Source organism: Leptinotarsa decemlineata, unplaced genomic scaffold, assembly GCF_025532065.1.
Source record: "Leptinotarsa decemlineata unplaced genomic scaffold, Ldec_3_MD MMD2_tig00002159_RagTag_RagTag, whole genome shotgun sequence".
Lineage (NCBI taxonomy): Eukaryota > Metazoa > Arthropoda > Insecta > Coleoptera > Chrysomelidae > Leptinotarsa > Leptinotarsa decemlineata.
The window spans coordinates 5265676-5290036 of record NW_027412574.1 but is presented as its reverse complement, the minus strand read 5'-3'; the positions used below and the strand labels follow the sequence as shown (position 1 = coordinate 5290036).

Here is a 24361-nt window from a genome sequence, read left to right as displayed (position 1 = left end):
TTAAAAAGTAGCGTCAAGCGTCATTTTGTTGGCGTCGCTTTATTAAGTTTTTTAACGAAGTTTTGAAGTGTGTTTCAATAATTTGGTTATCTCTTTATTTATCGTTATAGAACTTTTTCCCACGTGAAATATACATCGGTCAAAACTTTAACTTATTTTGTAAGAAATAAATTGAAAGCTAATTTTGACTTTTCGCGCCTCTCTTCAAACAAGTTTTCAAAATCTAACCTTCCTTGAATTTGTTTTGTTGATATTTCACAGATTATTTTTTTAAATATTGAAATTGTTTGGAATGGTGGGCAAAACGAAAACTGCCAACAAAAATTCTGATCGAGATGATGTTGAGAACGTAGAAAAAAAGGCGGCTTCTACGCGACAGAAAAGCCCTGGGAGACCTAAAAGTCCAGGACGATCTAAAAGCCCCACTCGACAGAAAAATGTGGGGAGACCTAAAAGCCCAACCACCCCCACCAAGTCTAAAAGTCCAGGCAGATCAAAAAGTCCAGGAAGACCAAAAAGTCCAGGGAGGCCAAAAAGTCCAGGGAGACCAAAAAGTCCAGGGAGGCCAAAAAGTCCTGGTAGACTGAAAAGTGACACAAGCCCTGTTAGAATGAAGTCTGAAACTCCGATAGTGAGACCTCCTACTCCAACCCGAATGAGCAACAGAGTTCGTAGTCCAACCAGACAAAGGAATGCTTCGCCTACTTTTACGTCTACACCTGTCCGTACTCCTTCAAGACGAAGTCCAATTCGTCGTTCTCCAGCAAGAAGCATGAAAGAATTGTCAGTTGACAAAGAAAAAGGTAATAAGGTAATATTTTGAAATGCAGGAAATTTCAATTTCATGGTGAAACATTGATAATGAAACTGAAGTCAAAATTTGTTGTTTAGGAGATACATTGAAAGACAAAAATGTCAAAAATGAATCATTTAGGAAACTCACTTTTGAATTATAAAGGATCATTTTTGTAATATATGTAATATTGCTTGATAGACATTGCAATTCAAAAAAGGGAATATTTTGTTGTTGTTTAAATTTATAAGTTTGAATATATAGAGATAGGCAGGGTTAGGATTCCAGACTTCTTGAACAATAGAGGCAACACTCGCATCATATATCTTGATATTTTTCAGCATAATGAATGCACCATTTGTATAACTTGAATATCCCCAGAAAATGAGGCCATATGACAAAGCACTCTGAACATGGGCAAAATATACCATTTTCAATATATCAAATCTAACTATATTTCAAAATTGCTCCAATAAAAACCAAACGGAGCTCAATTTGGCTACCAACTTATTAACGTATCCTTCCCAAGTAAATTTATGGTCTATTGTAACTCCTAGGATCGTAACTGAGCTTTTAGGTAAAAATGTTATGAAAAATGTTTAATTGATATTAACATATAATCCATTGTTTTAATCATAAAATGCTTGAGCACCAATGTTTGCTTTTGCACAACACCCTTGAGCTGTAAGGTTAAACCAAAAGGAAATATTTTATATTCTTATTATAATTTGTCAAAATTTATTGGTAGTCACTGTAAATGTAATGAAATTTTGTTATAGAAGCACCTTCAAAGAAACAAACAGTTATGAATACTGACACTGATTCTGATAACCCAGAAAGTATCCCCGAGGTGAAAGAGAAACCCAAAGCCACAGTTAGGGGCCGAACTAGACAAACTAATGAAATAACAGACCCAGAACTAGAGGTAAGCGAAAGTGGAAATATAAGTTATACCAGTATTAATTGTGTTGTATAATGAGTTCAAATTATTGGAGATCTCTTGATATGTATTTTATCAAAAGATATTGTATTGCTGCAGTTGAATCCACTCTACTGACTTCAAAATATGCAAAGATGATTTGAGGAGAAAATAACTTCCTAAAAAAAACTTCATGTTGTGAAGTTTACTTGTAGGTAAATTTTGATTACCATAGATTCAGCCCTTTTAGTTTGATGATATATGTAACTTCTTAAATTGAACTCTTTGGCAAAACCTAGGTAAAAGATGTAATCTGACAGATAACAGAACTTTGCCATTGATCCCTTTTAATGAGATCAGATGAAATAATCATGTATAAACCTTATCAATAGGAGTCGGGAGGTATAAGGTCACCTGTTAAAACTTTGATATGCATACTTGAGTTTTTTTCACCCAGTGTACTTAAATAAAATAAAAGTATCCAGCGCTGAATGTGCTGCACTTGTGGAATACAAATGAAAATTAAGTTTCTCTCTGGTGAAGGCAGTTGTGTTTGGGTAAAACCACTATACAAGAATCCCGCCAAGAGAAATATGCAGAATGCCAAATCCATACATCTTGTCAACAGAAACCATCTCCAAAATAAAATTTTAAAATTTTAGATTTCAGCTGGTAGAACCCTTGAAAATAAACAAACAGCAGGCTAGGAAATGATAAAACCTGTGATTTTGTTTGATGCTGCAGAAAAACTACAATACTTCATGAGATGAAACCAAAAAGCCTATCCTTAGGTACAACCCTAACAAAATGAAAAAAAGTAGAGCATTTTTTATTAATCATTGATAAATATAACTTTCAAAAAACAGAAGCCATGGTGGACTTGATTTCTCTGTATAAAATACTCATTCTTCCAATCGATACTGATCCATAGGACTTTCTTTTGGTACAGATCTGGAACTTTACCTCAATCACACAATGGATTCATTGACATGGCACATTCAATTTTCTCAAGAAGAAAATCAATTCACCGGAGTTTAGTCCCCTTTACAGGTTGGTCGTGAATGTCCTGAAATTTCGGTAGTTGCCAATCAGAACTCAGTGCTGTTTGAAATAGCAATAAAGTACAGCTAACCAAATATAGAGTTCACACCTGATGAATAAAGTAATCTACAATAATAGTGGTGCATAGATGACGCCAACACCTTAGAGATGTCACTAGAGGAATCACCATGGAGTTAGCATTTTTTATTATCTGTTAGATGTGTGATAGAATTGGTTAACTACCTGATGAAAATCCACGATTACATATTATTATTAACACTTCACAAAATCGTGTCACGTGTTTTACTACACAATGGCTTCTTCAGGCATTTTCGGTATGAAATAACTTATTTTTTAGATAAAGTTTTTACCTAAGGTTAATTGGTATTTAACACACCAGAAGGAGCTCTTGTATAGTGAAAAGATCAAAAAAGTTATTTTAATCTTCAAGATAGTTATACTTTCCGATAACAGAGAGGCCCTAGACTTTTAAAGTTTGAAATGTCTGTATATAGAAAGATACAGAATGGAACTTGTAGGTCATCAAAGCTAAGATACCCTTTTCTGTTTATGGTCCACTACAATTCATGTTCTGTTGAACGCTTTTCCATGAACGCTATGAAAATTCTGAGGCATAGTATTTTGTATATACCTAATGTTTCAATGAAAAATAAGTTCAAAGGTACATACTAAGGTGGAAATTTAATGAGACCTTAGGCTTGGGTAAGTTCCTCTTAAGCTCGCTGATCCAGTTCAATCAATCAATTTATTCAATTCACATACATATAACATATAACATAGATGTTAGTATATCTTCAATGATAATTACAGTATATTAAAAAAATTAAAAAATAAATAAATAACAATAAATAAGTAGTATTGTTCAGTTCTTGGAAAACGCCTAAGCAAAGCTTGTGTTGCGTATATTCCCAGATCTGAACACAACCATGAATGTGAGAAAAAAAAACTATTGATTCCTTTCGGTAAGAAATAGAAATTTATAAATATATACAGGCTGATTCACGGTGGATGGCACATTAGACGTTTCTGGTGAACCAGACAACGGATCACTTTGAAAATTTAATGGAGGGCATATTCGGACATTCTCTAGCCAACTAAAATATTTTCGACAATGCGGTGTTGCCGCTTCTATGAGAAAGCAGTAGCAACTTATATAATATTATTTTTGGAATCTCCAACAATTGCCCGACAACTTTTCTTGATATTTCCCTATACCTATCTGTTACGTTTTCGAAATAAAAATTAATTTCAATTTTTTTCTTCGATAATCATGACTTCTAAAAATGCCGATATATATATATATATATATATATATATATATATATATATATATATATATATATATATTATATTATAATAAAAAAAATAATAGAAAGCAATGATTAACCTGAAGAAGTATTGAACTAGACAATAAGGCGAAGAGGAGGCAGGTGTGTGATAAATAAAAAAAAATTCAGACATGATTCACTGAGTTGATTCAAATATTTCTTTTAAGAAATCATAGTTGTGATCAATGAAGGATCTAATTGTTTTCTTGCGTCCATTAATTTTTTTATATTTCTTAATTCAATGGAAACTTGGTTGGCAATTTTCGGTCCAAAGTAAGTAACAAACCTTTGGGTATATACGTTTTTACAAAAAGGAACACTAATTGTTTTCTCGGATTTGGCTCGGATGTCGTGTATGTGTGTCAGATATATGAGAGACGAGTTCAACGTCCATAGTACACACTAATAGGTATATAATTTTCTGATATTGAATAAACTAGCCTCCTTATATAAGCTGTCAGTTGGATGTCTTCTATCTTTCTTCAATACTATTTTAAGAAATGTATTTTGTATCACTTGAAGATTATGTAAGTGTGTTTTATTCAACCCACCCCAAACAATAATACAGTACCTTATAACTGATTCAGCTAATGCATCGTATGTCATCAGTAATAAATGTTTATTTAGTATGTTTCTGAGTTGGTAGAATTTAAAAATAAGTTTTCTAAGTCTTTTCACGAGAAAATCTACATGTTTGTCCCAGCGTACATGTTGGTCAAGTATCACACCCAGAAATTTTATTGTATTTGTTTTCTTTATATGTGGACAAGAACAAATTAAAGGAGTTTGGCAATTGGGAGTATGTATGAAAATGTTTCCCTCTAGTGGTTGGTTTCTTATTGTTGATGAAAAGGTTAAGAATTTTATTTTATCGACGTTTTGATTCAGGAGACTCAAATTCAGCCACGTGAATATAATGTTCAATCCATTTTGTGCTTTTGCATAAGTAGAGTCCCATGTGTTACCATAGAAAATCAATGCCGTATCATCGGCAAATGAAACAATATCACCATCGAAGTCCTTCAGGTTGTAAATGCTGTTAATATATATTAGAAATAGAATTGGACCCATGCCAGTGATCTGGGGAACACCCATGGCGACTGGTTGTGACTGGCTATTAGTGTCGTTTATTTTGACCCTTTGGGTTCGGTCTTGTAAATAATCAGCTAGTAGTTCTAGAGCCTTACCCCTCACTCTCACATTTCCTAACCTTTGTAACAAAATATCATGATTAACAGTGTCGAAGGCTTTGGACAAACCTAAGAACACCGTTAGACATTTTTTCTCTTCGATAGCTTTATTCAGTATTTTAATCACCAAGTGAAAAACGGCGTTTTCAGTTGACATATTTCCTCTGAATACATATTGGCAAGGTGATAGAATCTGATGTTTTTCCAGAAAATTTACAAATCTATTTTTTATACATTTTTCAAAAAGTTTCGCAAAGTTATTAATTACCGATATAGGTCTATAGTTTGTTACAAATTTTTTGTTTCCGGATTTGAAAATAGGCGTTGTGATGGCTTCTTTGAAATTATTAGGAATCAAGCCATTCACAAAACATTGGTTGAATATATGACATAGGGGATCAAGAAAGTATTGGTGACATTTTTTTATTAAATAAACAGGTACTTTATCGGGGCCAGTAGAAGTATTGTTTTTTTAACAGAAATAAGATTTATTAGTTCATTGCGTGTTACTGAATGGAGAAATAGGGACTCTTGAATATTTATTTGCTGTTCAGGGATGGGAGTAGTTGTTTTATCGATTTTACTTTCCATGTTCAGGCCAATATTAGTAAAAAATTTATTGAAATAATCAGCTTTGTTGAGATCATCTACAATTTTGTCTCCCGTTTCATCTATTATATCATATTGGGTCCTGTTACTAGAGTAAGTTTTTTTATTTGTTATTTCATTGATTTGCTGCCAGATTTTTTTTTATTTTTATTTGCCTCTTTTATTTTATTCATATAGTAATCATTTTTAGTTATTTTAGGAAGTGAGTTAAGATAATTTCTGTAGGTTTTATACTCTGTTTTGGAATTTAGAGTTTTAGATTCATTGAACTTTTTCTTCAGTAGATCTCTGTGTCTGATGGAATAAAGTAGACCCTGTGTCATCCATGGTTTAAATTTTTTATGATTTTTATTATTTTCGTTTTTATTTGTTTTGCTACATCTTGCAATGGTTTCAGATATCTTGTTTATAAATTTGTTGTAGGCTAACTTTGGATCCTGTGTTGTCAACACCGGTTTCCATTTTTCTTTTGAAATAAGTTTTTCGAATTTGAAATAGTTGATATATGTGTTTTTTTGTTCTTTTCTATATTCAGTTGTTTGACTGGGAAGTTCGATAGATAGTAACAACATATAATGATCAGTCAAGTTTAAGGTGAATACTGAAGAGTTGAAACAAAAATTTTTTTTTCACTTTCATTGGACATTTTCACGAAAATATGATCAATCAAAGTCAAGGATGTTTCTGTCCTTCTGGTTGGTTTATCAATATAAGAAAAAAATCCTTGATATGCCATAATACAAATGTAATCATTAACCTTTTTGTCAGTGGTATCCAGGATAATAATATTGATATGGCCTATGAATATTTTTAATATTGTCGACACTAGCTTGTTGTGTGAAGTAGTTCTCTAATTCTTTCAGATACAATTCCAAATTTATAGAGGGTGGACTATAACATGTCGTTAGTATGAATGACGTGCTCTCTAATGTATACAGAAATTCTAATATTTTAGTTTCACTAAAATGTTTTACATCGGTTATGTAATCCAGACCATTTTTTATATAGACAACCACACCGTCGTTCTGATTAAAGTAGGATTCGTTATATACAATATCAAAATTTGGTATTTCAAAGTTACTTATGTCGTCCACTCTCCATGATTCCGTGAGAACAATTATATTCAAATTGTTAACAGAAATAGATTCTAAATACAAGAGCAATTCATCGAATTTTTTTTTAAGCTTCTAATGTTCAGATGAGTAATATTGAATAAATGCTTACCACTGAACCGTTCTGTGTTTTCGAATAAACCATTATATACCTTTGCCTCCCTCTCCGCGTGCTCATCCAATTCATTGAGAAAGTCGATCATTGATGAGAAATTAATTTACTAATGAGAAACTATAATAAAATGAAAATATGAAATACAAAATAAAAATATTGAAATCATTCTAATCAGGCTCCTTAATTTAACTTTTTAGCTCGAACAGTATATTTCTAAATCTCGATGGCTATAGATTTTTTTAGTGTTTCCCTCAATTTTCACATAGATTTGTCCATTGAAAGACCATGCATTTAGTTTTCCGAAAATATCTTTACTTTTCATTAGTAAGGTTTGTCTGCTTTTCACTAGGTCTTCGGTAATGAAGATGTTTTTTCCTTTCATTTTTTAACTTTTTCAGTATGGCCAATTTACGGTTGTAGGATGTTAATTTCACTATGATTGCTCTTGTTTTATCTTGGGGGCTATTATTGATTTTGCCTATTCTGTATATGTCTAATAAATGCTCGTCCTGTAAGGAGGAGTCAATATTCTCGTTCAACAATTTCACTACTTTTTTTTTCAGATTCTCCCCGGTTTCTTCATTCACCCTGTATAAACATATATTATTAATTCGTTCTTGTTGGAGAGAATCGATTTTTATCTCTAATATTTTTATTTTATAATCCATGGTTTTTACTTCTTTTTCAAGTTGCTTTGTTTTTTGTTCGATCCTAGCTGCTATGGTTTTTGTTATATTCATGACAAATTCCTCACTCGAGAATAGCTCGGTGATGGTATCTTTGATGATGGATTGCAGTTCTTGTTTGCTTCTTGTGGAGCTCATTGTTTCATTTTCTAATAGTTTACACTTCATTTGACAAACCGTAAAAATTTTATAAAAGTTTTAAATGAAGGATCGACACAAATACGTGTTTTGCTTGGAGCTGATTTACAATTCGACTACTCGATACGTATCATGAACTGAACTGGTCTCTAGGTTTCATCGATGTGGGATACGGACACGTTCATAAAGTATTCAGTAGATTTGACAGTGTTTCGTGGTGTATTTCATCAGTTCGGACTTCCATTGTTTAATATAATATAAATTGATTCGAAATCCCTAAAAAAAAATTTTAAAAAATCAAAAAGATTAACCGAATTTACCAATTTTATTAAACAAAAAACTGAAAATTACAAAAATTAACATACAAGCAACTACCAAAAAAATAAAAAAATTGAAATATTAATAAAAGCTGAAGAAAATTGAAAAATATTATTAACAAAAAATGAAAAATAAAAATTAAAAGATTCCAAACCAAGTTACGTCACGACGTTTCGATTGTTAGTATCCACAATCGTCTTCGGGTAATAACTGCTTATCTCCCGAAGACGATTGTGGATACTAACAATCGAAACGTCGTGACGTAACTTGGTTTGGAATCTTTTCACCCGAAGACGATTGTGGATACTAACAATCGAAACGTCGAGACGAACTTGGTTTGGAATCTTTTAATTTTTATTTTTCATTTTTTGTTAATATTTTTTAATTTTTTTCAGCTTTTATTAATATTTAATTTTTTTTATTTTTTTGGTAGTTTCTTGTATGTTAATTTCTGTAATTTTCAGTTTTTTGTTTAATAAAATTGGTATATTCGTTTAATCATTTTAATTTAAAAAAATTTTTTTCGGGGATTTCAAATCAATTTATATTAAAAACGTAAATTATGTTTTTTCTTCAATACCCCGTCATTCTTCTACATACATAGTTATCTACTGAATACAATTTCCTATATTCAGTTTGAATTTTTTAAGTTTGTTCAAGTGAATTGTGAAAGGAGGAATGTAGATCTTGTCTAAATCCAAATCAGTAGCTTGAGATTTCATTATTCAGCTGTTGCAATAAAATTTTTCTAAATGTGGTCTCATCATTTTTAATGCCTAATTCATTCACCTATCTTCTCTTAGGTTTCAAATAAGCTAAAACTTTTTAGACAATGGGAATGCAAAATTCTACCAATCAAATTTTCTTCAGAACAAGAATAAGAAGAATATATTTATTGAAATAGGTAACCCTAATATACAATATTATATAAAACATATTACTAACATTATAGAAATTGAAAATAATTATAAAAAACTTAAAATGTAGATATAATTTGAAAATAATAGTTTGAAAAATAATGACATATGCTATTAAAAATACATTGCAATATAGGTGCAGCTCCAATACAATGATAAAAAGCAGAAAACAACATACAAATACTATATTTATTAATATTATCTTACCAAGTATTATTCTATCTAGCATTATGGATGGATTTCAATAACTGTTTTTTAAAAATACTTAATGATGGACTAGATTTAATTTCATTTGGTAATTTATTGCAAGCATCAAACCCTTTGAAAAATAAAGAATTCATGGCACTTCTCCTATTTATTCTGCATAAATGCAAATTAGTATGATTTCTTGTGGCATATTTTTGCTCTATTCAATTTACACTAATGAATTTAGAACAATATGAAGGTGATAGTTATTCAGAATTTTATATATAAATTTCATAGTTAAGTAGATTCCTAGTAATGGAGTGAAATCACATCAAAATTCGAATGCCACATAACAATGCCTTTTAGATTTATTTGCAATTGTATCATTTTCACGGCTGGCGTCAATGTTTTGATTGGCTTCCAGGTTTTGCGGTGGTCTTCTTTAGTTATAATCTCCAAACTTTTCAGTTGACACGCCAAGAAGAGTACTTTAACTGCCGCAGTCATCTTTAGTCAGCTTGGAGATTATAACCAAAGAAGACCACCCGTGAAATCGCATCAAAATTCGAATGCCACATAACAATGCCTTTTAGATTTATTTGTAATTGTATCATTTTCACGGCTGGCGTCAATGTTTTGATTGGCTTCCAGATTTTGCGGTTCCATAAGCCAATCAAAACATTATATATTATTTTGGCGGATATTATTGATAATTTTTTTTTTTTTTCAGCTTGACATGAAGCCATCGATTGTATCTGATGAAGTAAATACCTTTGGGTTGGTACGTAGATTCACCCGTTCTTCCCAATCCCGGGAGGTTGAACGGGTAGTACATTTGAAACATTTTGACTCCGTAACTGTTACCAAACGATTGGGCGAATTTTCCGATGAGGATGAACTACATGAAAAACATTTGAAGACCGACCTTCAAGAACATTCTTCAAGTAGAAAAACTGCCGAGTTCGGAGGGCTATATGGATCTCTGTTTCTTATTCTAGCAATACCACTCACCATTTTGAGTTTATACATTTTTCGTTGCGAATCACAATGTTCTTTTGAAAGCTTGCCAGTGTTAGACGAGCTCAAGTCTCTTGATATGTATTTTGATTCAAAGTCTTTCCTTGGCTTTACAGCATATGTCGTAATTTTAGCCATTCTTTCTGCTTTACCTACAGGTGGCAAAAAAGTTAGTAGTCTTCCAAATAAACATGGAAAAGTCAACTATGTTTTGAACGGATTCCTTGGTTTTGTAGTATTCTTATTGATCGCTGTTGGCTTGGAGCTGAAGAATATTCATGTTGCTGATTATGTTGTTGATCACGTTTTTCACTTGTTAGTCGCATCAATATTATTTGGATTTGCTGTCTCTATAGCGGTTTACATAAGAAGTTTTTATGTACCTGTTAGTGCACTGAATGTCCATGCAGTTGGCAAAAACAGAATATATGGATTCTTCATGGGACAAGAAGTGACTCCCAGATGGTTGAACCTACTGGATTTAAAGATTCTGTTTTTCAGAGGAGTTGTTATAGGCACGGTGAGTATATTTTATTGGAATTATTTCCTTTGATTTCGTTTCATTAATTAAATAATGTTCGCCCCGGCTACAATGCTGATAGTGAATAGACATATTAAAGCGCGTGATCACTGCTAATCATAAAGTGCTATAAGGCGAAGCGCGGCCTGTGACGCGCTTTTTATAGGCACGCACCGCCGGTTCCCGGCCCGTACCGCGCAATTACTGATACCTTCCAATATATTTATTTAAATTACGTGTTCTAAAGGGCCATGCACAATGTATTTAAGGTACTTTAATTGGATAAGGATTAATGCTGTATTGCTTAAAGTTGCTTCATAAATAAGCCATCATTTCCCGTAAAAAGTAAATGATAAAAAATGATAGACATATACTATCGCGGACTTTTTTGTAGACCTTTTAAAGGTGTACAATACTGTAAGACATTTTTTTATATATCCATATATAGCATTTTATATCGGTGAAATCTGAGGTGCATCTTCTTAGGAAGCTTAGCATTTTGGGAGAGTTGCCTAGGAGTAAACCCAAGTTTTTATTTCTGTAACATTACTGAGTGGAACTTGATTATAGTATAAGAGAAAGTTGAGGGGATATGTTTACAGCTAAAAATTATGAAATGGCATTTGCATGTATTAAGTTTCACTGTCAAAACACCAACTGGATAGTTGGTTCAGCTTGCTCTGGAGTTCTATACAGTCGTCCGGTGAATCGATTTTCTTGTAAACTTTCAAATTATCTGTGAAGCTTAGAAATTCTGCATTAGAAAAGCAGTACTAAATATCGTCCATATAAACTTTGAACAGCAATGGTCCCAAATGGAATCCTTGGGGAACACCTGATGGTACTAAACTTCCAGAAGATGTAAATCCGTTAACTCGAATTATCTGTATCTGATTAGTGAGATAACTTTGTATCCAAGATAAGAGAGTGTCGTAAATTCTCATGTAAGTTTTTGTAATAATGAAGTATGGTTGACTTTGTCAAACGCTTGTGGAAACTGAATGAACTTGACCACCTACGTCTAAGATGGTCAAGAGATAATCTACATAGACAAGCAGATTGAGTTCAGTCGACTTCCCTGAGCGAAATTCAATTTGTTAATTATTAAGTAATGGATCTAAGATTAGTGTCAGAATAAGAAAATCTAGAACTATGGGAATGCTACTTTGGATGCAGATTGCTCTGTAGTTTGTAATATCAGACTTTTTGCCAGATTTGTGTATAGGGGTTTCAAAGCTATATTTCTAAAAGTCTGGAAAAATGTCTTGTTCAATACAGATGTTGAAGATAATGTGTAAAGGTCGTGCTAGGACAAAGCTACAGTGCTTAAAAAATGATAGAGGAATACCATCTGGAGCAGGACCTTTAGAAGCATTCAAGCTATTTAATCTTTCATAGATTTCGGAATTTGACAGGCACAGATTGGAAACGGACAAGAGAAGAGAGTTCACAGGTTCATACTCGGGACAAGTAGAGTACACTGAGCTAAAGTAATCTTGGAACATATTGGCAAGCTCAAGCCCCGAATGGGCTATCTTCTTCAAGTTTCAAATCAGATGAGAACCATCTGGGAAATTTTTTTTGTTGAGCATTTTGTATTCATAAATTATGTCATAGACAGCATTGAGCATATCTTGGGGTGATTTGTTGAGTAACAGTTGATCCCAATTGACAAAATCCAAATAATATTGTATAAATTTAAAATCAGCGTTTTCAAAACTATAATAATACTCATCAATCACAGGCGTTAAATTATTAGTTGAAGGTTTGTTGATACTAACTAATAACGGGGGATATTTGTTTGGTGTTGTCAAATGTTCATCGGATTTTGTACACAATGAGTTAAAGTTATCCAGCAAGGGACCATAGTAGTTGCGAACGTTATTTATCTGAAATAAATTGTAAAAGACGCACATAATAGAAACAACATTAACTGCATTCATTTCTGCACTGCTTGAACCAACAAGTGATGTGGCCAAAGAACATGAGTCGTCATAGGACCATATGGCTTTGGGAATACTGAAATCAATTAGAATCAAGATTGGTATCTCTATAGATCTCTCTACTGAGGCGTTTTCTGGCGCTCATGTATTCAAAACGTATTTGTCTGTGATTCAAATTACATTCATTATGGTGTTGAAACAATACGTCACATTAACTATGACTTGAAATGTATTCATGATGATTCAAAACTAGCGTAAGGTTGGTTTTAAAACGGAATTTGACATTACATTACGTCAGTTGTCACTTTCTGCTTTATTTTGATCGTTAGTTTATAAAGTGCTAAAAACTTTTCATCAAATACGTTATAAGGATGTACAAAATAAAGCTGGAAAATTATTATTTGCACAAATCCAATTCTAATCGGGTTAGAGAAAATTGAAAAGTTTGTTTTTATTATTGAATTTGACTTCTGATACAAATTGAATCATTCCATTCTGGCGTATCTGATTATTAATGACATAACTACGAATCGTTTTTCAATACAAGCTTGACTACAATTAAACGCCAGGAAACACCTCTAGTCTATCTAAACACTGAATATTTGTCCGCTGCTGAAGAGGGTGGAAAATATACTGCGCTCAGAATAAAATTACGTTCGGAAGTTTCAGATCTATTTCATTTGGAAGGTAACAGCTTGTCTGCTCTGATCGGTCTTTACGAGAAATAAAGATTTCTCCCCGCACAGTGAATTCTAGCTTCCGTTTCGTGTTTGGTCCACTCTTGCTTTCTCCATCATTACAAGATATAGAGAAGTAAGATTCAAGAGTGTCTCCAATGCACCCTGCTTAGTTTGTTAATAGCAGTCTTTTCTTTCATCTTAGGCCTTCACCATAGATGCATATGTTATCATGGATTTAACTACCATGGTTTAGAGCCAATATATCCTGTCTGGTTTGAGCCCCCATTTCTTTCCATAGATGCATCTGGCCAGCATCAATGCTACCTCTGCCTGACTTTGATATGCAAAGCTGTTATTTGGTACTCTTTATATTGTTGAATATTTGGACCCAATGCATTGTTCTGAAACCTGTATACAAAATCTTTTTGGATAATGTTCCTCATCTTAAACTGCTAATAAAAGCGTAATGTGATGTATTCTTTAACCTAGATGATACCAGAGCCTAACAGCATTACAATTGTGAAAGCTGTTTTTGAGTTTCCACAGATTTCATAATGTTTGAACTCTTCTGTTTTGAAAAGTCCTATTCATGAGATTGGCAGAAACATTAAACCAATAATGTTGAAGGTAAACAAGCTTTTACATCATCCATCGATTGAGAAATTGTTTTCTGTATCTTTACAGTATTTACTGCAACTAGGCAACTAGCACAAACATGCTACATTCGTGATCCAGTATCAATACCACAGTAAAATAAAGAGTTGAAGTACTGTCACTTAAGGATGATATTAAAGAGAATACTTAAGTGTTCTTGGGATATGAAATTCTCTGGAGTGAAATGAGATGGCGCTTTTTTCATAATCCAAAAATAATCAAAAATAAATTTATTATATTATTTTATTATATTTTGCTCATTGATATTATTTAAAAAACTCACTTGGATATTGAAATGAAACAGAAATTATTATTCATTTATTCATGTTTTTAACATTATTTCAGATTTTGCTTGACTTTGCTTTTCTGTATAAATCCCTGGACTATCACTGGACCCTTGAAAATACTAAAGACGAAGTTGCACCTCTTGATCCAAAACTACTGAACCTTCAACCAACTTTGCTGGTGTTCATTGTGTTGAGGACAATTTATCACTTGGATTCGCTGATTTTCGAATCTTCTTGGATAACTTCCTTCACCCTTCAACAAGAGGGATTTGGATATATGCTTGTCATGTCCTCTTGTGTTGCTCCATTTTTGAATTCTGTTCCTCTGAAGTATGTTTTCGACAATGGAGTGGAGTTATCTGGGTTGCAGTTGGCCTTGTCCTCGATGGTTTTTGCATTTGGATACATTTTATACAGAGCGAGCAATAATCAGAAGGACGCATTCAGGAAGAACCCTTACAGTCCTGGATTGGCATGTGAGTAATTTATTATAAAAAATGCTGATGCACAATTTTTAGAACTTTGAATATGAACAATACAAAGGAAATATGGAAAGTTCAGAATAATTTAAGGAAAAGGAAAAATTCTGCTAATAGTCACTTCACTTGCAAAATCCTGATTAAATAAATGCTAACATATTCAAAAACACTTTATTGTGAGATTTTCACTAAACGATTTTATAAAAACGCAATACGTGTTTTGCCATATAATGGCTTTTTCGGGCGTGTATTTACTTGAATAAAGTGTTTTTTTGAATACGTTAGATATGGATATCATCAAGTATCGGGCAATTCCATCATATAAATAAATGCATATTTTGGTTCAGTGTTTTAACAACGATCCTCCCAACATAAAATTGTTATTTTCATCATTCTTACATATTCTCAGGTATCTACTGAATAAAGGTGCGAATTCGACTTGTTTTCAGTTGAAGTGAGTTTTTGATGGCTATCAATAAAAATTCCACAGGAACTGACTATATCAGTTTGGATTGTCTTGTATTGTCAAATAAAAAAAATTAACTTATACTTAGTTTCAATATAGACCAAAGTGATAGAAAAAATTAAAAATGCGAAATTTAGCATTCAAAGTCGGTATATAGAATTAGAATCATATTTTGAATCACTCTATTTTTATTTTTTATATCTCCAACTTGAATCAAAATGTAGAAATTATGGCCAGTGTATTAAAAGCAGGTCATGGAGCTTTACAAGTACATGTGCATTTGCTCTTCATATGAATAAAAACCTGAAAAATCTATAACATTAACTTGCTAGTATACAGTGCATTTCTTTAATGTCCCTCCTTTTATTTTTTGAACGGGTCAACTCTCAAAAAATTGAAATTTTGGATAATGAAATTAATGCATGAATACTTTATTTTGAAGTGAAATTGACAGATGAAACTTTCAAGATGGCAACTGGGCGCCATCTGGGAAAAAATTAAATGGAAAGGGGGGTCTTGTGACACATCATTTTGAAGCTCCTGACGAATACTTCACAACCCTAGAATATGCAGTTAATATCTTTACCTACTACAAAATGGCGGAACATTTAATAATTTCCTGAAGACAAACACATTAATATCAATATTTCTAGAAATATTCCTTTTTATCTGCCATATGGCAATTCCAACAACCCGATAAGTTTTATTAAGTTATTTTTTTGTTTATAAAAACGACAAAAAATGTCAGTACGACAATGAACATCGTTGTTCAGTTAGAATATTCTCATTTAGTTTTCGGTTTTACTAGTAGAAAGGTACCACGTCAACAATATATAAAATGGTCAATTCTCGTCCATTGGAATAAAAAATTGAAGTGATTTTATTTACAGTGTGACACGTAACTTTCATGAGACTGAAAAGATTTTCAATGAACTTTTTCCGAAACGTCCTATTTGTAGAAAATATTTGAGGGAACTTGTATCCAAATTCACAACTACCGGTAGTGTACATAACAAAAAGTCCCCAGGTCATCCGTTCATTCCAGAAGAACAGTTAGTGCAAATAATTGGTGACATGGTAGTACATTTTGAACAGTCAACTTATTCCGTCGCGAATGTTTGTAAGGTGTCTTCTTCTACTGTTTGGAGACTTTTGAGGAGGAATAGGTATCGTATATAAAATTAAAATGGTACACCAATTAACTGAAGATGACCTGGATCGAAGAACAGAATTCTGCGAAATCATTACGGAAACCATTGCAAGGCATCCTAACTATCTCCACAATATTTGTTACAAAATTACCGTTATTGGAGTGACACCAACCCTCACCTTTTCCGGGAAACTCATTCCCAATATCCAGAAAAAATTAACGTTTGGGCAGGAATATTGGGAAACCATATTGTAGGACCTCTATTTATTGATCAAAATTCAACAGGGGAACTGTATTTGAATATGCTGGAAACTACTGTTGACCCTCTCATCACTGAAATCGTCGAAGCAAATCCTAATGAATTCGATAGTTGACCGTTCAAAAAATAAAGGGGGGGACATTAAAAAAATGCACTGTATACGTTATGTGCTAAGCGGAAGAATTTGAATGTTATAGACAATTCCTTTAATCTATCAAAAATATATTTCCTCACACTCAGAAACTGAGAACGTTTTTCTCAATTCAAGTTTTGTCAAACAAAATGGTATCATCAGGAGACGTTGAAAAGTGTAATTCTATACTATCTATCTTTTAAAGAGTAAACATTCACGATCGAATGTAACTGTCAAAACTATTTTCCGGGTTTTTTCGGTGTGGTTTGCAGGTTTTCATGCATAGTTTCATCTAGGACTGCGATAGCAGAAAATACATTGAAGGTTTGAGTCTCAGTGTTATTCCGTTGGTGATGGGCGAGACTTCGTTTATATTAGTTGAATTGAACGAGCTTTTTTTGTGAAGGTTGCCAAAGCAACTCCAAATGAGCCTGACAATGGAAAAGCATTCCTGTTCTTTGTTCACAATGTTATGTACTGGACTGGATTGAGAGAATTCTGAAGAAATGCAATGTGAAATTTGTATTCAGGGTAGCGAAATTCATTAGGGAGGATTTAAGATCAGCTAAGGATCCCAGAGGATCTTTAGTGTCACCTTATCCCTTCTAGTTGTATCGGGCTGATTTGGAATCATGAAGAAAATTGTAAGTTTCTGGTTCTCTGAACAGAAGAGAAATTGTTGCTTGGGGTATACCGACTAACCAAAAGTAATGTAGGATGCATTTGGAGAATATACCCACATTATCGCCTTTTAAATGACCGAATTGCTTCATAGAACACAGACCTACCACCCAAGTAGCTCGCCTCAAATATAGAATAGAATCAAACTTTATTACGCCCATAAAAAATACAAATATTTTGGACAAGTCACCTATTACATTGCACAGTTACATAAAAAAGCTGTAAATGTAACAATAAAATTAAATGTAGAGTATGAAATGCATTTTAAAAATCTTTAACGTATAAAGAAACAGGAATAAAAAGTGGAAAAGGTGCACTAGGTATCTCCAAGCGAATCCTTAAGAGTAACATTGAACTCACTCAGAGTATACAGGCTCAGATATATGATGGAATCGGCCGATACTTGATGAAAATCCATAACTAACGTATTCCAAAAACACTTTATTGTGAGATTTTCACTAAATTGTTTTACAAAAACGCAACACGTGTTTCGCCATACAATGGCTTCATCTGGCGTGTCTTGAAAGACACGCCAGATGAAGCCATTGTATGGCGAAACACGTGTTGCGTTTTTGTAAAACAATTTAGTGAAAATCTCACAATAAAGTGTTTTTGGAATACGTTATACAGGCTCATTTTAGTGAGAAGTTTTTTCACTATAGGGGGGGCGATAGAAATTCAAAAACACAAAAACTATTTTAATCGAAAAGAAAATGAAATTAACATCAATAAAGTCTGGTTTCCTGCACTAAATTGCACTAGTAAAAAGAGGTTACTTGAATAAATTAGTAGAAATGAAGCCATGTTTATCACCAAATAAATGAAAGTCGAGACTCATATCTTGAATGTTGTATCTGATGTGGGTACAACTAGAAAACTTCGTCCTTTACCTCATCAACTTTGACAATGCCCACCGCAGTCCTAGGCATAAAAACCCAGGACACCACTGCCAACAAACCCGTAAAATAGCTTTGACATAAGATACCTGTCTATCTTCTGTTTTGTTCAAGAAATGAGCTGTTTTTCTATTATTTTCAATTATTGTTGATTATATTATTATTTGCAGACTTAGAAACCATCCCAACTACTCAAGGAAAGAAACTGCTCGTCTCCAGTTTTTGGGGTGTTGTGAGACATCCCAATTATCTTGGAAACATCATCATTTATTTGACTTGGATGCCATTCACCTTATTGACAACAGCTGTAGTTCCAGTAATTATTAACATCCTTGTATTGATTCATCGAGCCATTAGAGATGATGCCCGCTGTAAACAAAAGTACGGAGCTGCCTGGGACAGATATCGCAACAGAGTCAAATACGTTCTTATACCTAAGATTTATTAGAGTAAGAAGGGCGTTCCTAGTTTTTTGGATATTTTGACATATTACTCCTAAGGTTATAACTTTCAATTCAATGAAACTCATATCCAGAAAATATTGGTAGTCCGTTTTCATGAAAATTTCATTAAGTTTTAAAATGATTTAACTTTGCCGAATGAACTCTACTCCACCATTTCTTGGTAGTCTCATTGAATGTTGGAAATTGTTGAACTATGTACAGTGGGATGGAACAACCACAGTTTGATAATTATGTCTGAAATTTTTTAGAATTGAAAGACACTTTTCAAATTATAATTTAGGAAGAGCATTTTAAGTACAACAACAACCATTTTTTATCTCTATTTTGAACTGTTTTTCAATTATATACGTGAGAATATTTTGAAACACAATTCAATTTTCTCTACTTTATTGACAATTTAGGTTTTACTATATTAAAAAAAATTATTGTGTAATATTTACACCAGTAATAACATTTTTATCCAATGTGTTAAAATAACAACGGAGGAACTTTATATATAATGATATAATATTAATTTTATTCAGAGGGTGTTTTTTATACTTTTGCATGAATTTTGTCAAAATATAAGAAAAATACTTGTTTGGTTATCCTTATTCAAGCACTGGTTAAATTTATCTAATTATTTTTATGTAATTGATGACTTGTTTATTTTGTGGAAATTTATGATCACTTCAATTAGATGAATGAAAACGCTTTTATCTAATTTCCACTAGTTATTTTAAGACCGGTTTTGGGTTTTATGCCGTTATCAAGTATAAAAATTGAGTAATACATTTGAAATCTAAAAACGTGGTTATATGGGCAGTTTGTAGGTAAGCTGGATGGCGAGATAATTAAATGAAGAGGGGTGCCAACTATATATAAAAATTCAAACACTGGAGATTATATAAATTACCGGGGTTGTCAAACTTATACATTCAAGAGTAGAGACTCACATAAATCTAGTTGCTCATTTAGGGTTATATATTTCGGATTTTTAATTGATTCGTTGATTTCCATGGCTTCCAACAAATTCATTTTCTTTCCTTTATTACTTTGTGTAGGATTTTGAGTTTATCTTTACTCAGCTTGTGTTTTGATTCTTGCAGATGAACATAAATTGTAGATTTTTTATCCAAATAGATGTGTTCATGGTGCATTACGTCAAAATTTCTACCAGTTTGGCCTGTATATACTGCAAAGTATTCCCCACACTCCATTTTATACATACATATATATATATATATATATATATATATATATATATATATATATATATATATCATCCAGGATGAACTGAAAATAATTCAACAAATTGCAGTAAACAAAGATAATATCACATAAAACGCTTATGAGTGAATTATACCCAAATATCAGAGAACACAATACATATAAATTTAGTAGCATTAATTACTCAGGTAAACTTTCAGGAAATATTCAAAATTACTTTTCTAAATACAACAGCTTTCATAAGTAATAATAACACAATGTATGAACATTTGTAAGAATCAAAAGGTAAGATAAGTAAAGATAATCTCAAAATCCTAAACACATGTAATAAATGGAAAAAAAAATGGATTTGTTTGAAGCCATGTAAATCAATAAATCAATTAAAACTCAAAATTCATAACTCTAAACGAGCAACTCGATTAATGTAGGTCCCCACTCTTGAATTTATAAGTTTGGCAACCCCGGTAATTTCTATAATCTCCAATGTTGAATTTTTATATTTGGCACCCCTATCCATTTAATTACCTACCCATCCAGCTCACCTAGAATCTCCCTATCACGTTTTTAGATATCAAATGTATTAGTCAGTTTTTATACTTGACAATAGAATAAAACTAGTCATAAAAATGAAATAACTAGTGGAAATTACCCAAAAGTGTTTTCATTAAAGTTATCTGATTATACTCTTATCATCTTTTCCATTGTAAAATTCCGCTGGTGTTGAAAGATATGAAAAATATACTGTCTTTTGTGTATAAATAGTGAAAATGGGGAAAGTGATCATGTTATTTCATTGAAGTGTTTTTGTATTATATACATTTTTTCTAGAATGTTTTTCAGGCGACAGCCTTTTTCTTTCTCAAGAGAGTTTTGTTTTTGAAAAATGGACCATATATCTTATTTCCGTTAGGGTTATTCCAAATTTGATTGTTGAATGATTGTTGGAAAAAATATATTGAATATGAAATAGCGATAATGCATAATTAAATTGTTTTAAGATTTCAGACTAGATCACAAAGGGTTTATTCTTATACGAAATTTGAAAGATTAAACTATTTTGAAGAAATTGTAGATTTTCATGACTGATATTTTGTTTACAACTGCTGCAGAATCGAGCATTCACCATATTGCCTTTAATAATGTCTGCCGCAGTTAACAAACTCGGAAAATACTTTGGACGTCTTGGAAAAATTACGGGGCCTTGTATAAAAAACACAACTATGTCTTCTAATGTTTTACTTATCACTTTTTCAGAAATAAAAACAAAAAATCGTGTAGAATATTGTTTTTGTTTAATAACACCCTGTAATTATTTCAAGAACGTTATCTTCTGGACGCAATTTCAATAGTTTTGATAAGATTTACTTGGGTGAAAGCTCACATGTTGGTAAACATGAAGAATAGTAATTAAAATTGTCTGGCTTAAAAATCTTTTCTCCCAATGATTTATTCTTCTTCTGCTAGATGTTTCACGTTGGTGAATTCTCCATTTGTATAACCAAACAAATGTAGAAATTTTATATTATGTACTACATGATCTATTACATATTTTTTAACGCAAGCCATATTGAAACAGTACAAAGTACTATTTGTATATCTGAGTTACAGTAGGCTCTCTATGAACTTTTTGTATGATGTATTTTTTTTATCAATTTAGATCTCAATATAACTTGTGTGCAATCAACTTGTACAAAATAATTTAATCCCCAAAAAGTTTATAATATATAAGACAAGATTGTAATTGTACAAAATTTTCAGATGTCACATTATATTACCAAGTTTATTGTAGTTATACAGATCTGATCCTACCTACCTCCTCATAGAGATTTCTTATTTGATAAATACATCAAACTCTTCTGTCCACCAGTGATTGGCTACAGGTGAATTTTGAGAGTACTTATTACTTTTCTAATGCAGCAAGACTATCTCTTGCATTTATCATAATGATGATAACAATAATTCATTATTCAGAAGGCCTCTATTGGAACAAATCTCTATGTCAAGTGTCGGAGCAACAGATCTGTTCATTGAGTTTTGAAACGAGGAGTAACTCAATTTGGAATGATAAACGACACATTTGTGAACGTTATAAATTTCCACTTTGGTATGACTCTTTTGTTCTATACATCAAAGAATAGGTTATAAGTTTTTCAACAAAAATTTTTAGACAATATTTACAATGTTTTTCAATGTGATACCCCTCCCAGTTATCAAAGTTTGAGAATATTTCCAGGAGCATGAAACCTATAGAGCAGTCAGGTAGCTGAAAGGACAAGGCTTAAGTAGGAGTGTGGATAAAATCATCCGCATTGTTTTAAAGGTCACAAAAATAAATTAACAATATAATCTGAGGCGATAATCTAAAGCAACTTGAGGTAAGTGGAATAATTTAAAAGGTAACCAGTGGCGGCCTTAGGGTGTGGCGAGCAGGGTAACCACCCAGGGTCATGCGTAGTGATACTAGTGGAAAAAACGTTGATATATAGGAATATTTCATTCAAGCTCTTGTGGAAAATCACAAAGCGTACATTAAAAACCTCGAACTGTATGTGAACTCTGTTCCACATACAGCCTAAGAATTAGGTAACCCCACTGGAGGCGAATCCGATTTAGAGGAAGATATACTTAAACATGAGAACCATACAACAGACCAAATCACAAAGATACCTTCAGATGAAACTACTGTAACAAACTCTACAAACTCTCTGCATGTATATTCTTAATTGCGTAATCTACGTTAAATCAAATTGCTCCAAGTTTCAGAACAGAGATGATACATGTCTTCTTTCGGGCTTCACCCTGAGAAAAAACTATAACATTTTAATTCCTAGTCATAAGTTAGCCAAGGTCACTAATGGACCTCATATCATGTCAATAAAACTGTACAACAAGCTCCCAATATCCATTAAAAAAATAACTAGTGTAAAGCTTTTTAAACAAAAAGTTCGGAAACTATTATGTGAAAAGGTATTTTATTCACTTGATGAATTTTTTCAGTCTGATTTGGAATTTTAAATTTTAATTTTTGTATCCCTTTTATGGTCTAAATGTTATATAGTATATCTTATAATTATGTTGTTTTATGATTGTGACCTCATTGTAATTGTACTGAGTAATGTGACTTTTTCCATGCCTTCCCTAGGTCTACGGAAATAAAGATTTTTTTTTTTTGATTTTTACAAGGGAAACCGAATCCCAAAAACCAGTAGTTCCAGGCAACAGTGGTATAACTTTGAAAACACACAACAAACAAAAGGAAGTTACTGTTGGCAGACCACTGAGAAAGTGGGTGATTCGAGTTCGTGATAATCTTGTGTAATCAATATTTATTATCTATGTACCCTTACTAATTCTAGAAACCTAAAAATGGATCAGTATATAAGTGACTTCGAAGTCAACAAAATAATAACTTATCCAATGGAAAATATTTCGGAATGCACTGTTTTAACTATCAATTTGTTGAACAATAACTCCAAAATACTATGTATGAATATTCAGAGTAGCAATAAAAATCTTGATCTGTTGAAAATTCTTCTACTACGGTTGAATTCACAAATAGATTGCTCACTGAACCTGAAATATTGTTGACAAAACACAGACAAGACTTATTACTTACCGTTAAGCTTTAGCTCCCCTGGACTTCCCAATTTCCAAGAATTGAAAATAGAAAGCGCCACTGAAAAATTTACCATACAACGTGTAAAAAAATTGAATACTTGGGAATCATCATTGACTATTGCTTGGAATGGGATCTCCACAAACTACATATTGAAAAACAGGACTATTCAAATTCAGAAAACTTGAAGAAAACATACCTGCATGCCTGATGAGAATTGTCATACCGTGCATTAGTAGAGAGCCATCTACGCTACAGGTTTCTGGCATGGAGTGGAGCTCTGAGTACGCACATAAACCAACTAGAAGTATTCATAAGGCTGATATACTCTGAAAACCTTAGATATTTTTCTAACCAACCTTATTCTGAATCAGATCTTAAACCTGAGACAGTTATTCTTGACAAGTATTAAATATCACACATCGAAACACTCCAACCAACTCATAACTATGACACAAAAAATATTAGTATATTATTCAACGAGCGTAGATGATATTTATACTACAAGATATTTATTTATAGTTATTAATAGCT

General features: G+C 32.4%; 1 protein-coding gene across 1 annotated transcript; it reads left to right on the top strand.

Moving 5' to 3' along the window:
- On the top strand, positions 1–22384 carry LOC111510418 (lamin B receptor). Its single transcript, XM_074177108.1, has 5 exons — positions 1–803; positions 1573–1718; positions 10104–10910; positions 14533–14950; positions 18709–22384. Exons 1-5 carry the CDS (start codon positions 293–295, stop codon positions 18984–18986), a joined length of 2160 nt encoding a protein of 719 aa, XP_074033209.1. The 5' UTR covers positions 1–292; the 3' UTR covers positions 18987–22384.
- Positions 22385–24361: the final 1977 nt, after the last annotated feature.

Coding starts and splice junctions, on each gene's coding strand:
- LOC111510418 (XM_074177108.1), top strand. CDS start 293: ATGGTGGGCAAAACGAAAACTGCCAACAAAAATTCTGATCGAGATGAT. Junction 804..1,572: donor GTCAGTTGACAAAGAAAAAG/GTAATAAGGTAA, acceptor ATTTTGTTATAG/AAGCACCTTCAAAGAAACAA. Junction 10,911..14,532: donor GAGGAGTTGTTATAGGCACG/GTGAGTATATTT, acceptor ACATTATTTCAG/ATTTTGCTTGACTTTGCTTT.